Source organism: Salvia miltiorrhiza, chromosome 5 (assembly GCF_028751815.1).
Source record: "Salvia miltiorrhiza cultivar Shanhuang (shh) chromosome 5, IMPLAD_Smil_shh, whole genome shotgun sequence".
Lineage (NCBI taxonomy): Eukaryota > Viridiplantae > Streptophyta > Magnoliopsida > Lamiales > Lamiaceae > Salvia > Salvia miltiorrhiza.
The window spans coordinates 20,115,908-20,134,523 of record NC_080391.1 but is presented as its reverse complement, the minus strand read 5'-3'; the positions used below and the strand labels follow the sequence as shown (position 1 = coordinate 20,134,523).

Sequence of the window (18,616 nt, the reverse complement as noted above, 5' to 3'; positions counted from 1 at the left end):
GCTCAAATTTAAATAACACATTTTACTAATAATTAAAATTTCATTAAAATAAAAAACCTAAAAATTACATTAAAAATTAAAAAATTAAAAACATAATTAAAATTACATAAATTAAAATCCTACTCTAGATAAGAAAGTGAGGAAGAAGAAGAAGGAAAAGAGAAGATAAAGAAGAGAAAAAAAATCATTCAAAAAACGGCACGCAAACTGAGGCAGTCAAGGCTGCCAATTAATTCAAATTCAATTTTTTTTTAAAATTTGGCGCGTGTTTCCTCCATTCACACGCGCCTGATTTTAAGGGCCTATCGGGCTACATGTTAGAACGTGTAGCCCTCGTGTAAGGGAGGGCTGCATCGCCCTACACGATGTTGCCTCTACTCGAGTAGTCCGCATCGTGTAGAGCGATGCGGATGCTCTAAAGATGAAATAACAAAGCTACAATAAAATCAGACACAATATAATACTTCCACACATATAACCCTAGTAGACATAGATCCACAATAGTCATACACAATATAAAGATAACATAACAAATAAATGTAGATCTTTCCTTTTTCTTTCCCTCTCAAGACCTACGACGTTCAAACACAATATCTATATATATGAGAAAACATTTACTCAAGCAAAGCAAATGTAGTGAGGTCCGAGGCTCCTGTTCCACTGTGAAGGCTAGGATGATGGTGGTGGTGATGGTGGTGGTGATGAGGGTGGTGGTGGTGGTTAGGCTGAAGGCGAACTGCGATGATCCTAGGCCCGCCGTGTTGAAACCCCAGCATAGAATTGTAATCACCTTCATTTTCAACTAGACCGTAGTGTGGATCCTCATGTCGTGCATCCTATATTAGAATTAAATTATGTGTTTGAATCCCACCCAAACACAAATTAATTAACAAGCTTATATGCATCATTATTATTGAAGAAAAAATCTTACAAATTGAAGCACAAGGCCCCTGTGTATTACTTCAACATTCCTTAGCTGCAAAAAAAATTAGGGAAATGGAAGGGATGAATTGGCAGAAGAAATTGGTGCTCAAATATACAGAAAGCCGATTATTTTTACCTTTTTCTTGCTGGTGTCGATTTTTCCGGTGATGGCTTTGTACTGTTATGGTTAAGATTATTCCATTAATGATTGTAGCTTGATTGCTAAATAAAAGTGTAAACAAGCAAGAAAAAACTCATTCTAATAAAGATTATATAAGATGGACTATTCATCAAAAAAATCATTTACTCCATAATTCAATACATGATACATATCAATATCCAAATAATCACTCGTCTGTTTAACAGTGAAAATCCGAAATTTCTTCAGTTACTGCTCGAAATTTCTGCCACTAATACTAATAAATCTTTTTTATATTTTCCCAATCGCATACATTGTGACAGTTTAAAAAAAATATTTTGAGTTGATTTTATTGTGACATGTTAGTTGCAGGCTTTCCTGTAAATCCTGCAAAATTTTTGATAATTACCAGAGAGCACTTTAATAACTGAAGTTCATCCATCGGTCCATCAACAACTGTACTTTCTTTTTTAATCAATTTATTTATTCAATTCCTTCAATTAATTTCAATTTCCTTTTTGAAAATCAACAACGACAGATCTAAAATAACCAAGATTTTGATAGGCTTTTCCATCTCAAACAAAAAAAAGTGATTTCGATAGGCTCTCTCCATCAAATAAACGACACCACCTTAATTTCGATTTAGAAAAAGGAAACCCTAGAAATTTATTGTTCTAGCGAAGAGAGAGAGAGAGAGAGAGAGAATTGTAGACCTTTTTTTCGCGAATCACTTTGAGAGAGGTCTCCATATTTTCAATGAGATTAACCATCTGCTCGTACCCCAGATCGTTCAAGCTCTCTCCCATCCTTTGCCTTATGATAAATAAATCACACTAATTCAATTAGTTGAACAACAATAATGATTTAAGCCAAAGAAAAAGCATAAAAATGGGGCTAAAATCAAATCCAAAATAATTTTAAAACGGACTAGTTTTCATACCTAATCTCCTTCTTCAGATTCCTGTTGATCTCCTTCAGTTTCTTCAAGTGCTCTTGCATTTTCTATCATGAAATATATTTTTTTTAAATCCATGATAGACTTCAAAAAAATAAACATAATTTTGATATTTGTGAGAAAGCAAATAAGGAGAAATTAAGAACCTCGTAGTGGGAGCTCCAAAGATCAGCCCTAACAGTCTTCTGGTATTCATCAAAAATCTGCTTTGTCCTGCAAAAAACATAAACACAAAATAATTAAATTAATTATTAAGAGCGAAGAAATGAAATGAGAATTAAGCAGAGAGGGGTATGGTATTGGTAGGTACGTGATGGTGGGGCTGATGTATTCATGAAGCTTCTGAGTGCTGGAGATCATCAGAATGGAAATCTTTGCATCACAAAGCACTGTGAGCTCATGAGCTTTCTTGAACAAACCATTTCTTCTCTTGGAGTAGGTTACCTGCCTGTTTGTTTGGTTTTCTATTTTCTTGATCTGGATCTTCCCACGAGCCATCTCTCTCTCTCTCTCAAACTCTTCAGATCTATCTTTGTAAAAAATGGAGATAAGATTTTCAGGAGATGAATATGATAAAGAGAGAGAAAGCAAGAGGGGTTGAATCATTAAAGAGGTTTGAGGGACCCTAAGCTATCCAAAAATGGAAAGATTTACCAAATGGGTGAAAAAGGGTTGCAGAAGTTGATAAAGTAATTTAAGAATGAGTCATTTCTTGTTATCAGTCACCACCACCACTGCACACACAAATTTATTTCATTTTTTTGGGGCAATTATTAGATTATACCTTAAATTATTAGATTAAATCCTAAAGTATCTGTCTACATTCAAAAATATGTTGAACTTTTAGTGATATCAATTAGATCAAATTATTAACATTGTAGCAAAAGTATTCTTACGAACAGTTTTAGTTGATGAATCACTAAAATTCTAATTAGACACTCACAAGGGTCCTATTATGTGACACTATATACATTTGATATATTAATGTTACAAAAAGTTAATGAAACATGTAATTCCAATCTAGAGTCAAAATACCAAAAAATTAGTGAAATGTATAATTTAAATTAGGAAATTGTCATATTAAATTTTAAATTATTTAACACTGGATTTGAAAAATTATGGTTTAATATTAATATATTTTGACACGGATTAGTTGACTGGAGGAATCAAAGCACTTCATTAAAACTCACCTAGTTAAATGCATTTGTTAATGTATAAAGCCAATTTATATAGGTGTGTTTAATAGAAGTGTTTTGTTTTTTCTCTTCAGCTAACCCATGTCAAAATAAATTAATACTCCATCCGTCCATGAATATTGAACACAGGTTTTAATAAATAATTGAGAAATGTGTATAAAGTGCAGAAGATGGTCCACCAAATTTAATATATTAAATGATTGAGTATTTGGTAAATATTGAGTGTGAATAAGATTTCAAATATAAGAGGTGGTTTCTAAAAAAGGAAAAATATACAATCTTTGCAGATGGATAAAAATAAAAATATACTTCCTCCGTCCACCAATTAAAGCCCCATTTGCCTTTAAATATTTGTCCACCAATTAAAGCCTCATTCTGCTTTTTGTACCCTTTTACCCTTCCTCTTTATTTAAAATTACTACCCTTTGTCATTAATTATCCCACCCCACATTTAACTCATTTAATTAAAAACCTAATTAAATGCCTAATCATTTCTAATTTTCAGCCATTTTCAAAACTTAATAAACCAAACATAATTCTTTTATTTTGAATAGAAACCAAACAAAAAAGTAACGTCCATTAATTCTCTTGTGTTCTAGAGAATTCCAAACCCTAAAAAACTACTCCCAGCCGCCTCACTTCTTCTCTCTACCGTGTTCTTCAATATTGTGTTCTAGAGATTTCTGAAACCCTAAAATCTTTCTTAGCCGCCTCCACTTCTCTCTACCAGCTTTATATTTCATGAATTCCTCGATGAAAATTCCTTTATCCTCTTCTATGGAAGGTATTGTTGTTGATTATGTGTCTTGATTTATAAATCAAGAGACGTTCGTGCCGGAAACTGAGTTCCCAGACTTCGATCCCTCTCAATCGGTGTCGACGATGCCGGAATCCGAAGTACCGGGCTTCGACCTCACTGAATCGTCGTGGTTGCTGCCGAAAACCGAAGCAGCCAGCTTGCCTCTCTCTGGACCTGAGTCGATGCTGCCGGAATCCGAAGCGGCTGACTACGGATCGGTGCCGACGGACAGACCTCTCTCTGACTACGAGATGTGGTTAGCTACCGGGGTACACCCGGAGGCCCCTCCACCGCCAACATCTCTGAGACGAGAGTTGTCAGATGCCGAGCGAGAGGCCGAGCGAATTGCGTACCGAAAAATCTTAGGGATTTTCTTGCCTTGTGTTCTATCTCACATACCAGGTGAAATCGTGATTTTTACTTTGGTGGGGGATGGCTGGGGATGCCTTAACTGAATTTTCTAGATGAGTGATGCCTTATGTGATTTTTCATTTCATTTACTTGGTGGGGGATGGCTGGTGATGCCTTATGTGATTTTTGCCTTCTATGTGTACCTGTGATGCCGATTGTGGACTGTTGATTGCGTTTACATGGTGCCGATTGTGTACATGTGATGCCGATTGTTTATCTTTGGTGCCGAATCGGCATCTTTGGTGCCGATTGAGTGTCTTTGGTGCCAATTGCGTATCTTGTAAATTAAAGAAAGTAAGTGTAATCACCCTGTGATGATTTTAAATTCTGAGGGCAACAATAAAGACTATGTGTTCTGTCTTCTCTGTGGAATGTGTTCTATCTTCGAGAACTTGACTATGTGCTTTCAGAATTGTTGTCTTAAACACAAAAAAACAGCAAAGACTACGTGTTCTGTTTTGCATCTAAAAAAAGTTTACATTTCAAACACCCTAAAAACATGCATGGTGTTTGTCCTTGTAAACAGTTTCACCTTCTATTACAAGTGATTCTTTAGGATTCTAGTATGCAATTCCCACTTGATTCAGCCCTTCTATGACATCTTCAAGGTTTAAAATTTCACATTCTTCACTTGACTCCATCTGTAGGAACTCTAGACTTTCCTTTACAAGTAATTCTTCAACCTGAATAGAACGTGGTAACATCCCCTGTCTTGTGAGTCTGTCTTTATTCATATGTGGAATCTTGTAGTTGTTCCCACCACCCTTAGTATTGATTATCTCATGATAGCAGCCTTGTAAGGTCAGGAAAACATTGTTCAGCTTCTTTGGTGGGTATTCCTCATAGGCAGCTTTCACATTCTCTAGTAACTTCTCCACATTGTTGGCTGGTTTTTTATCTTTAAGGGTCTGTATAGCTCTAAAAAACCCTAGATCATTCCCATTTGTATCCAGAGAATTAGTTGGTTGGCATACTATTTGGAATTTAAATCAATCAGTATTTGCAACCGTTTGAAACTCTAGATCATTAGCTTTAACGTGGGGTTTGGCATTATCTTGTTGGATATATATATGTTTGCTTGACATCTTTGGCCACTTAGCTTTGAACACCGGGACCATCTGCCATAGTAAGGGCTATGTGATGAATCAAGAACAGATTCTGATAGCAATTTAAAAAAAAAAAAAAAAAACAGATCATGCTTACCTCTTTTATAAGGCAGGCTCTGATGATTGGCTTAGTGATGGCTGCAATTGCCTTCACTTCCATTGTACCTTTTGTTCTGTTTTTTGAGTTCCTTTGTGCTGGTTCTGTTGTTGTGAAAGGATAGATGCCTAACTTTCCATCAAATATGAGTGTGCCATCTTCATAAATTATAGGCCTCGCAATAGCGCACATAAACATGATTTTTTCAATATACATTTTTGATTTGCATGTCCTATAGGGTTCTACTTCATCGGGCATGAGGTAGTATATGTCCTTAGTTTTGGTAAGGTAGAACCATTTCTCATCGATGTGAATGGTGTTGTACATACTTTGGAAGGGTATAAAACTACCCTCACTTACTGAACTGAGCTGTTTCAGGCTCCAAAGCCTAGAGAGCTTGTTTTGTGTGGTAAGGAAGGGTTCTATGGCATTTGTATGTGGTTTCAGTTTTTTTCTCCTTCACCCACTTGTGAATCAAAGACTTAGACACTCCTAGGTTTGTAGACATGCATCTCAATGAAGATCTTTCTAAAACAGAAAGTTTTTTTCACTTTTTCAACATCAATGAGCATCTTATCTTTGTGTAGACAATCTTTTCTAATTGATCTTACCTGGACAGGTACACCACATGCTCTTTGATTGGAGACTTGGCTCCAAATCTTCCAAATGGTCTTCAAGTTCACTTTGAAGTGAAGTGCCGCCTCCTTTTTGGCTCCATGCTGAAGTTTCCCTGCACTGCTATGCTCTAACAGCCACTGAGCAACTATATTTCTTTCATCATCTTTTAATTTTGGCCTTTCTATGGCCATTATTTATTTTTTGGTAAAAGTTGGTGAGAATGGAATGAGTAGAAGTAATGGCTGTATTTATAGGAGTAATGGCTTAGTTTTATTTTTCCTCCAAAGTTGGCCTTTCTCTAGTTAAATGAACTTTGTTTTGCCTCCAAAAAATTCAGCTTTTTACTTTGGAATATTATGTGTTTGAGAATGGATAGCAGTGGGTTTCAAAATTGTTGTGTTAAATTTTGGTAATCTTTGAATAAAGATTAAAAAAAACTGACAGATGAGTTCTCCAATTAAAATGAAAATATTATGTGTTCGACAGGCCTTATTTAATTCGAAGATATTGGGTGCACCAATTAAAATGAAATAGCCACAAATAAAATTAAACAATCAAAGATTAATAAATTAAAAATTAAATGGAATAGTTAAAGACAAAAAAGTAAAAGCATTCTCTTAATTAAAGATTAGTAAAAGTAAACAACTATCATTATATTTCACTCACAACACCTTTTTCAGTTTTCTTAGTCTGCGTGCCCACCCTCAAATGGGGCTTTAATTGGTGGACGGAGGAGGGAGTACATCTTTATGAATGAAGAGAGTATTAAACTCTAATTTTTTAAAATCAAATAGTCTAGGATTTAACATGATAATTACCTTAATTTGAATTATATATTTAAATTCACCTAATTTTTTTATAGTAAGATTTATTTATTTTGTCTTTAAATTTAAATGGGTTAATTGCCCCTAAATACACCACCTTTCCTTGAACTCTACAATTGCACATCACCTTTAAATCCGGCCCAAAATACATCACCTTTATATTTTTTCTGTTTTTGCACATGACTAAAAAATCCTCAAAAAAAAAAATTAAAGTGTTAATTTATAAATTTAAATATCTTTTTAGCAGCGGAAATATAATAAAATAAAATTCTTTATTTATTTTTATAAAGAATTTTATTTTATTATATTTTCGCTGCTAAAAAGATATTTAAATTTATATTTAACACTTTAATTAGATTGGGGTGTTACCACTTTAAATGACGTGGCTTCCAGATTGACAAAACAGTGTCGTTTTGAATGTTATGATCGTATGTGTTACCATTTTATTAACGTGTGGACAATAATTGCATGTTCCCACACTAAGTATACTATGTATGCTTATCCCATATTTAATATTTCAGGTAAATGACATTGGAGGCGCGTGGAGAGTCGAATGGGTGCGTCGAAGCTCTTTAAAAAAAATTAAAAAAAAATGTTTATTTCAAACTCATTATATTATTCATGTGGTACTTTTGATTATTGTAACTCTAAATTCCAAATTATATCGAATTCGTGTGAAATTTATTAAAATAAAAGTTTCATTTTATTTTCTTAATGTCATGACTTGTTTTTTTTTTTTAATTCAAGTTCTTTCTAAAAATTTATTAGAGAATTTATTTCTTTACGAAAATACTTATATATATATATATATATATGATTTTAAACTTTATAAAGAATTTTATTTTATTATATTTCCGCTGCTAAAAAGATATTTAAATTTATAAATTAACACTTTAATTTATTTATTGAGGATTTTTTAGTCATGTGCAAAAACAGAAAAAAAAAATATAAAGGTAATGTATTTTGGGGCGGATTTAAAAGTGATGTGCAATTGTAGAATTCAAGGAAATGTGGTGTATTTAGGGGCAATTAACCAATTTAAATTATACTTATTTAACTACTTTTTTGTAATAATAATTTATTTTATTAATAATTCAAATTCAATGTCACATAATACGACGCTTACGAAAGCGTGTTAGGATTTTAGTGATTCTAGCAATCAAAAAATTTAGCGATAATATTTTTGGCTAATGCCAAGAGTTGAGGTATCTGATAGATAAAAATTTAGGATATTTTTAAAACAAGACAAATAGTTTTAGGGGTTAATTTAATTTCGTGTTAGGATTTTAGTGATTCTATCCATCAAAAATTTTAGCGAGAATATTTTTGGTAATGCCAAGAGTTGAGGTCCTTGAGGTATCTAGGACCACCCCTACTAGTGACCAACCCAATCATCTAATTATTTTAATATTTAATTAATTTATATTTCTTTTATATCATCAATACTAATATGTCCATCCGTGTGATGTACCACGAACATCGAAATTAAACAATATGTTTAAATAAATAAATAAATATTTCTTTTATATCATCAATACTAATATGTTCATCCGTGTGATGTACCACGAACATCGAAATTAAACAATATGTTTAAATAAATAAATAAATATTAATATTAAACAGAATAAAAAAAATAACTCACATCAATTACTCAATAATATCCCGAATTTAAAAACACAAATTTCAACTATGTGTAAAGTTTAACGATAATTATAGTTATTAAATAAGTTTGAATAAAATTAAATCATTTGATAATGAAAATTAACATTACACATTATTAAGAGTATTACACATCATAATAAATAAATAAATATTTTCATACACAAACATAAATAAAAAGCTGTAAGATTTTAAAGGAGAGAAAATAAAATATTTTAATTTTTTATAACTTATTAGTTTTAAATTCATTTTTGATGATTTTTATACCTTATTAAAGACCTTATCACAAAATTAAATTTAAGATGTATATTGAATATTTATTTATAAATCAAAATTGACTATGTTTAGACAAGAATAAAAATTATAAAAAAAAAGAGAAAAAAATAGTGAAAAAATTGGTAAAAGAAGATAGTAAAAAAGAGGGAAAAATGGAGGAAAAAACTCCTCTTTTATATATTATATAGATATAGATTCTATTCAATCCAAGCATACCTATGTTTTATGTTTTATCAATGGCCACTCCAACCATCCAACCATAATAAATATTTTACTCCTTCCGCCCCATTTCAATAGACATGTTTTCTTATTTGGATGTCTCATTTCAATGGACCACTAAAATGAAAAATCAATATATAACAAATATACCACAAAATTTATTATTTACACCAAATGTCATTGTGGTTCACACATTAATATCTCTTCTTTCATTTAAAAAACAGTATCTTCATTTCCCACTCCTACTTTTTGGACAAATATATCCTCAAGAAAAGTTAATTTCATTCTCCTATTTTACTATAATTATTCGTTTCTTAACACATGTGCCCAAACCTTGTGGCCTATTGAATTAAAACGGAGGGAGTATATAATTATTTTGAAACAATACATCCGTGTAGCCATTTTGAAGAAGGAAACATAAATTTTGGCCACCGATTTGAAAAACACAAAATCTGGCCATTTTTTATGTTTTAGGACTATTTTGCCCTTAATTAGGGTGGACCGAATCCGGGTTGCTCGCGGGTTTGGTACACATGGCACTATTAGTGCCAAAAGTACCAACAAAAAAAATTCAAGTAAATTGGTACACTTGACACTATTAGTGTTAATAGTGTCCTGCACGAATGGTACTAGTGATTATATGAGTGTCAATAGTGTCATATACTTGTGCTGATACATTATCTTATTTTATATAGATGAGTGCAGTTATATGGTGATTTTGAACACTTTTCCGTAAGGTTTAGATTATCCATTTAGGGTGTTGCACAAATAGTACTTATGGCCATATTAGTGCCATTAGTGCCATATACTCTCTCTTATGTAGTGTTGCACGAATGATACTTATGGCTATATTAGTGCCATTAGTGCCTAACCCGCGCGCAAACCCGAGTCCGATCCGCCCTAATTAAGGGCAAAACAGTCTTAAAACATAAAAAATGGCCAAAATTTGTGTTTTTAGATGGGTGACCAAATATTGTGTTTTACTGTTCAAAATGGTACTCAATTATTTTTTTTATTACTTTTAATTATAATATTTTTAATCATGTTAAATATAAATTACAATTGTAAAAAATATAAAAATTCAAAAAAGACAAAATAATAAAAGATCAAACATTACAAAAATTACAATAATCGGAGTACGAAATACGAAATCACACAATCCGTACTTCAAACAAATGAAAAACTACATACTTAGTTGTCATTGCTGAAAAATACTCCCTTCGTCCCAGCTAAGCCGATCAACTTTTTCGGCACGAGATTTAGAAAACTAGTGTTTTAAGTGTGTTTGATAATAAAGTGAATAAGTGATTAGATATTTCCTTGTTTATATTTGTTTCATATAAGAATATTGATTAACTTAATTGGGAAGACCCAAAAAGAAATATTGGTCAAGTTCGTTGGGACCGAGGGAGAATTTTAATTACTACAATAAAGTAAATAAAAGACAAATAATAATTAAAAAACATAAAATAATTAAAAGTAAATAAGAAACATTAAAAAAATATAATTTTGCTACCTTGCTGGTTGGGGTTTAAGCAAAGCTGCAGACCAATAATAGGGTGAAATATGTCAATTTTGTCCAAATCTAGTTTGAATAGTCCCACGACTTGCTATTTCTCACTACGACATAAAATTGAATTTGGGTGAAATTACATGTCGTGGAACGATTCAAAATCAATCTTAAAATTATATATTTTGTGACAAAAAATAAAGGTCAAGCAAAGTTTAATTATTTATTTTTCAGCAATAATCTCTTTAAAAAAATTTGAGCCAAGAATAGAGGGAGTATGTTTTATTTTTTCGTTTCCCACCGTCAAAAGGGACCAACTAGTATTGATGATGATGGGTGGTTATGATTTGTGTTGCACAGTTTTTGTACATGAAATTTCAGTCTTGATTGATGGATGGTGTTGGGTGCGGTTTGACTCTCACTGTTATAGAAAAAATGTACTCCATGTGACATTTTTCAGGCTAAAAGATTAGGTTTTGAGGTTAGGGTTTTAGGCTTTAGATTAGGTATTGATATACTGCATGCGATCTCTATGCTTTCCTCGGGGCCACAAATATAGAATTTTGAAAGAATCTAAGTAGGCATAAGTTTGCGTGAGTTGATAAAAGTTTTGCTTTATATATATGATCATATGTTATATTGGAATTGGAGGTGATGTTTAGTTTTGTTCAAGGAAACGATTTCGTTTGTACAAGAATCGTTCTTGGCAACTTCAAGTAACAGGAATATCATATGAACAAGGGTAATGTTGTTCAGAGCATTTACAACTAAAGTGCAATAAAATATAAAATAATGATCAAATAATTATAGAAATAAATTAGATTTTCTTGCATTTGGAGAAGCAATTAACCTCTTCAAGATCAAGCTTTATAATACTTCATGTTTAATGCATAAAATTGCTTATTTATTTAGCCTTTTTTGAGACATAGTAGAACGCAAATATGATATTATCAATTTTAGTTTAGAAAAAACTCTTGTTGCTAAAACTGATACGATCCCTGCCAGACCGTTCATGACGAACATGCAAGCGGAAGACTTGATAACGAACGATAGATAATGGAATCTCAAAACCTCTTAATCTAACCCACGGAATGATATATGCGAATGAATTCCCTATACCCCAACGTGATGTTGACGCAGCAACTCGTAGGCGAATGAATTCCCTATACCCCAACGTGATGTTGACGCAGCAACTCGGGGACGATGAATGACACCCGACGAGGGTTGGTTAACTCGCCGTTACGTCGATAGATGAATTCGTCTTGAAATTTCAAGAGGAATTCGATAACTCTCAAGAGAGGAGTAAAAACTCATGAAAATATTATTGATAAAGGCTAATTTTCGTCCAACACTGATATGTCATATATATAGGCAAAAACTAAACCTGGTTTAATAAGGAAACAAATTAAAACAAACCCTAATCAGCCAAACAAGGCCCTCATTCCCTAATTTTCGTGCATAACAAGCCCAATATATAGGGCATGCGAAAACCTAACCAAAGTAGGATAATAAACATGGAAAATCACTCCTAATCTAATAAGGAAATAAATTGGTGAAACAAAAATCTCCACCCAAATCTAGAACGATAGAAGCAATAAACGACACAATATTTATGTGGTTCGGTCATCAAGACCTACATCCATGGTGGGTTTTCCAAGTTTTCACTATCTTAGAAGAGTTACAATTTACCAGTGTAGTAGTATCAATCAATCCCCTAATCCCAATAATAGACCTTCTATTTATAGGCACAAGTATAAAACTAAAGGCCTTTGGGCTCAGGAACTCTAATGAACGGGCTTAGGCCCTTATTACAATGATTCTAGCTTCTGAGTTGAGTCTTCAGCGCAGGGAGCTTCGTTGTTTCTTGACTGCGCAGGTGCTTCGGGTTCTCTTGACTGCGCAGGCATGCATCCTTCATACTTCATTTTATCTGCGCAGGCGAATCTTCTTTATATTATCCAAAGCCTTCAGTTAAACCTGCGCTGGTTATCTTAACTTAATAATAATAATAATAATAATAATAATAATAATAATAATAATAATAATAATAATAATAATAATAATAATAATAATAATAATAATAATAATAATAATAATAATAATAATAATAATAATAATAATAATAATAATAATTGAGAGAGATATTTCGATATTGTTAAGTATAGCGCTGATGGAGGATTTAGTCCTCATCACTAATCCTTAGTCAAAACAAGGTATAAAATTCAAAACTGACTCAACTAAGGCCCAATTTCAGCCACCCTAATATAACCCACAAAAATAATAAAATAAAAATAAATAAAAGACTCGATTAAATCAACCCACATATGCAATGTAACTTGGGTCTCCATGGCATGCATCAAAAACTACAGAAATTAGTATAGTCAACAATATTCTACATGCAAAAAAAAATAGAGAATCAATCTGAAATTTTTAATAAGATCAATATAAATGGACTTGTATTTTTATTTTGCCCCCCCTCCCCCCTAAATTTATAGGTCCTAGGCCCTTGACGGCAGGGGTGAGCATTCGGGCGGGTTGGGTTGAAACCGAACCGTTTCGCCCAACCCGAACCCAAACCGCCAACTAAAATTTCAAACCGAACCAAACCGTTTTACTTGAAAAAACCGAACCAAACCGAACCGTAAAATTTCGGTTCGGTTCGGTTCGGTTTGGCCTAAAACCGTTCCATTTTTTTTTATTATTATTCAAAAACCTGGTAACAATATTTTGGCAGCCCTTAAAATACATAAATTCAACAAAATGCATACTTAAAAGTCCACAAAATGCATACCTAATGTTCGCCACAAATATAATCCACACACACAACTGTCAACTACAAGTCCACAAGACCACAACAAAATAAAATGCAAAGTGTATCAAATTACAATTCCAAAACATAAATAGCATAATAAGCAAGATAACAAGAATCATAAACATGTCTTCTTGTTCATTATCTTCAATCTTCACCCCTCTACTTCCAGGGACGACGGGTCGACGGTGAGGCAGGCTTGGGTCGGTCGGACCGTGGGGCGGCGAGGCTCGGTCGAGCCTAGGCGACGGCGTGGGGCGGCGAGGCTCGGTCAGGCCTAGGCGACGGCGTCGCGAGATGGCTGGGCGACGTCTTGAGTCGCGACTGTTGGGACCTGGGCGGGCGTAGCGGCGGGGAACTCTACTGGAGGAAGAGGCGGCGCCGGCAGGGATCTTGGGTCGGCGATTGTTGGTGGGGATGGCAGTCGCCTTCTGCCAGAATGGGGTGGGGTGGCGGTGGCGCTGCGGCGGCCGGACGGGAAGTGGGAGGAGGCCGGAGGGAGCCCTAGAAATCGTTGACTTGAATAAGAATAAGAATTGGAATGGGGGGGAAGGGAGGCAGGCGGCTAGGGCAGATACTCTGAAGTGAAATGAGATTATGAGAATAGGGTTGAAAACTTGAAATTTGAAAATAAATTCTAATATTATTAATATTAATTATTTATAAAATATATTATAATAAATTATTAAAAATTTCGGTTCGGTTCGGTTTATAAACCGCACCGTTTTATCCAAACCGAACCCGAACCGAAAATTGGCGGTTTGAAAATTTTCAAACCAAACCGCACCGTTTTCACTACAAAAACCGAACCAAACCGCCCGGTTTGGTTCGGTTCGGTTCGGTTTGGCGGTTCCGGTTTGGTTTTGCTCAGCCCTACTTGACGGCGGCCATGTAATCGATTGCATAGGATTTCGGAAAAATAGAAGCCCAAGATAAATAGACCTACTATATATATATAGGGTGTGGTTCTAGAGAGAACTACATTATTTGTGAGAACGGGAGAACCATCAAATCTAATGCATTCACGGTAAAAATTAATGCATTCGCTGTTAAAATTAATGCACTAAAAAAATTTAAAAAAAATGCTCCCTTCAGGATTCGAACCCAGGATCTGCATTCATCCAACAAGATGATGCATCCACCGTAGATCTTGATGATCGAATGGCTGAAAATGGTTCTCCGGTCTTCTTTTATTTATGGTTCTTTCTTGATATACTTCTCCCTATATATAGAGAGAAAAGTTAAACAGAGAATGTTAAATATTTAGAAAATAGAGAATTCGTGAAATAAAAACGAACAGATCTACAATTTTTACGAACAAATCAATGTACCGCATGAACAGCAATTTGCCCCGGGTTCGAATTCTGCTGGTGGCGAGTTTTTTTCTTTTTTTACTAAATACGTCTGTTCGTTAGTTATGTTGATCTGTTCGTAAAATGTATAGACTTGTTCAAAATGAAATATATAATAATTTTCCATTTAACTTGACCCTATATATATATAATGTTTGAAACTCTTTCTGTTGTCGAACTGCTTAACATAGTGCAATGGTGAATATTTTTTCTTAATATCTCTTGACACAAAATCAAATCTTCTTTCTTAACAGAGTAGTGTCGACGGCGTCCATGAGGAAGATGTGGCCCTTGACGGCGGCCATGTAATTGTCGACGAGATAGACGAGGTTGCCGCGAGGGTCAAACGTCGTGAAACCATCGCAGTTGAAGAGGAGAGATTTCTTCCACACGGTGAGCACCACCGGATCATCACCGCCGATTTTGCAGTCGTTAGAGCTCGAGAGCGGAGAGGAGGAACAGGAGGAGGAGGCGTCGTTTAGATATATCTTGGTCATTTCTCTCTGCGTTGTGATCTTAATTGAATCAACAATAGTGAAATTGGAGATGGCTTGGTTGAATTGAGGCGTATTGTATATATACAGTCTATTAAGGGAGTGGAGCCTGCTCTAATCCAAGGTGCACACACATGCACAGTAGTAGTAAATAATAATAATAATAATAATAATAATAATAATAATAATAATAATAATAATAATAATAATAATAACAGACGGAGTGTAACGGCGGTTTGGGAGAGAGATTGAATTACACTGAAATTAGGACATCGAGGGGCTAATTGATCCAATGTTGAGTATAAGGGACCAAATGCCATAGGGGTGTCCATGTTAGGGGCTTAATTGCTACTTTTTCCTTAAAAAATTAGCACAGGGCCTACGTTCGCAACATGACCATCCTTAATCTAATCGTTAATTAAAATATTCATTTTTCTTTTTTCCACGTACACAATCAACTACTATTTTATTTATATTCTTATAAATGATGTCAATATGACATTCAATATTTTTCTTTTGTTTATTTTTAATTTTATATTAGCGACAGTAATTTTAATTTTGTTTAATGTAACACCCCGATTTTTCCTAATAGGATTTCCCGAGATTCTTGAACATAGAATATTATTTAAGTGAATTCTCGCCCGGATAAAAAAAATTGTAGATAAAAAAAAGGGGGATTTCTTTCAGTAAACGATTTTATTAAATTTTACCAAGTGGGATTAAATACAAATACGTGACTATGTGAATATATTTCATATTACATTTTATTTTTCAATTACTTTTAAATTGAATTGGGCCTAAATAGAACTATTATGCTAACTTATCTTGTTTGGGTTTTATTTAATTTTGAATTAAGATTTATGTGTATTTTACAAGCCCATTTTAATCCACATTTTTTTTTATTTTATTCATGTCAGCCCACATACTCTTATTAAGTTTTGTAGATTTTTACTTTTGTTTTTGTAGAGAGATTTATGTGTTACTTTGGCAGCAGCCACTTGTCTATATTCATCAAAAATTTCAGCCACATATCACTCCACCATTCACCACATCCTAAGCCAATCATCTTACATGCAAATTTTCCTTTCCACAATAAACTTGCCAAAACTCAAGATCATTCACAGAAAACTCAAATATCATCAGCTTTCTTTCCTCTCCAAAAATTCAATCGAAACACAAGAAACCTCTTTGAGCAATATCTACCTCAAATCAACTCAGCCATACACCAAACATATCAAAGAACACAGTCTGTAAGTATATATATATTTCTCAAGTGTTTTGTCCATTTCATAAGAAAGACTGAATTTTGCATAAGAAAAGACTGAATTTTGCATCAAAAAAGATTACAATTTTAACTTCACCTTTTCAAAGAAATTAGAAGGTTAGAATGAGATGGGGGTTTTGAGGTGATTTTTGGGGAGGGGATTTGGCCGGCGGTTTTAGCCGGAGAAGCATCGGCTGCTCGGCGTGGCAGGAGGAGGAGGCGTCGGCCACGGCGCCGGCGTTGTGGCGGCGCTACTGCTGCTGCGCTGTTGTCGGACGAAGCAAGGGCGATGGCGTCGCCGAATCTGGAGGAAAGGAGAAGCGGCGGCGGCTGCTGTGCTGCGATCGATGCAGCGCAGCTGGTGGCTCACCGGGGTTTGAAGGGAGAGGGAGCAGCGGCAGATTGAGAGAGGAGAAGAGAGATGGCTGGGAGAAGAGAGAGAGAGAGGGCTGGGAGACAGAGAGAGGTCGAAGGGAGGGAGAGATGAGGCGGAGCCGCTGGCCTCCGACGGCGGCGTGCCGTCTGGTGGCGGCGGCAGGAGGCCGAGAAGAGGAGAGGGAGAGAGGGAGAAAAGGAGGCTGGCGTGAGTTGTATGTGTGTGTTGGGGTGTGAGAGTTAAATTAGGGATTTAAGGGAGAGATAAGGAAGTTGGGCTCAAGGATAGGCTAAAACTTTAATTTAGTATTGGGCTGGAAAGTTGGGCTAATATTATTAATAAATTGAGTTGGGTTTTATTTTAAGGTTTTGGGCTAATTTATTTCTTTAAATCAGCCTTTACTCAAATATCTTTAATTAGTTGAGTAATTTGGATAATGATTTAATGGTCTAATTATTTAATTAGACTCTATAATTTGAGTTTTGATCAATTATTTTTACGCATAGATTAAGTGCGTTTATTTATGAGAATTAAAACACGAACTGATTTTGCATACTATGTTGCAATTATAGTATTTTTATAAATTGTTTTTGTTCAAGACTTTTAATTGAGTTTTGAAAATCCGGGCGCAGAATATTAAGATTTAGCAGCTTTGTAGAATCGTTAGTTGATACGATATTTTGAGACCTATTAAGATTAGATTGTCTTGTAGGTCCACTTGAGAGAAGGAATTAGCATTGCTTTTACAAGAAGAGAATTGTACATCTTTTATCTACGAGCTTGTTCTATCAAGGTGGGTTTTATTTTCCAAAGTATGCTTTGAGTTATTGAGCTCTACTTGTATTATGCAAATGCAAATGAATGTCCATGTTAAAATGTTTCTTATATCTCTATTGTTTAAAGTGCTCCTATGTTATCTAACGATCGGGTCCTAGCTGGCGTAGCGATTGGATCGCCCTGGTTAGGATTGTGTACACACAAGGGGGTATTGTGGGCTGCTCCCACTTGCCTCAGACTGTCAGACTTGGGTTGCTCCCATTTCTGAAACATGCATGGTAGTGGACCTCTGTGGGCTGCTCCCACATGTTCACATTATAGGTGAAGCACCAATAGAGAGAAGACTGGAAATGGATCCACAAATTTATTTTAAGTATGCATGGAATGCTTTCAAATATTTCTATGTTATACTGTTCATAGCATGGATTATTCTTTTAAATGGATTTTCAAATGTTTTCAAATGGCTAAACCCACTGAGTATATTAGTACTCAGCCCTGCAATTGTTTTCAAAACCTTTTGCAGGTTGAGCGGCAGGTGGTGTCGTGCGAGGCTGAAGGAGGATGTTGCTGTAGTTTCGTATAATAATTTCCGCTGCCATAATATTCACTTAGGTGGATATCTTTTGAGAATGACTCTTTAAATATTCTTAGCCTAATTTTATGAACTCTTTTGGCAATCGCATTACTAGCAATTGAACCTCGCTTATATGTACGTCTAGTATGAAGTGTTATCTTGTTGTCTCAGACCTCCGAACTTTTGATCCTGGTTGGGAAAATTTCTATCCTAATTGTTGTACTTATTATCCTTCAA

General features: G+C 34.5%; 1 protein-coding gene and 1 long non-coding RNA gene across 3 annotated transcripts; one reads left to right on the top strand and one right to left on the bottom strand.

Annotated features, from left to right (window-relative positions):
• Positions 1–436: 436 nt before the first annotated feature.
• On the bottom strand, positions 437–2,683 carry LOC130986615 (floral homeotic protein DEFICIENS-like). Of its 2 annotated transcripts, XM_057910072.1 has the most exons (7): positions 2,329–2,683; positions 2,165–2,231; positions 2,004–2,065; positions 1,777–1,876; positions 1,061–1,102; positions 932–976; positions 437–836 (listed from the first exon to the last, which is right to left on the bottom strand). In XM_057910072.1, exons 1-7 carry the CDS (start codon positions 2,622–2,624, stop codon positions 615–617), a joined length of 834 nt encoding a protein of 277 aa, XP_057766055.1. In that variant the 5' UTR covers positions 2,625–2,683; the 3' UTR covers positions 437–614. The 2 variants fall into 2 exon arrangements, with proteins under 2 accessions (XP_057766055.1, XP_057766054.1); XM_057910071.1 differs by lacking the exon at positions 1,061–1,102 and having other exon boundaries at positions 2,329–2,646.
• A 13,497-nt stretch (positions 2,684–16,180) lies between these two features.
• LOC130986614 (uncharacterized) lies at positions 16,181–18,616 on the top strand. The gene is made up of 3 exons (XR_009089323.1): positions 16,181–16,638; positions 17,741–17,821; positions 18,329–18,616. It is a non-coding gene; the product is annotated as an uncharacterized LOC130986614 (long non-coding RNA).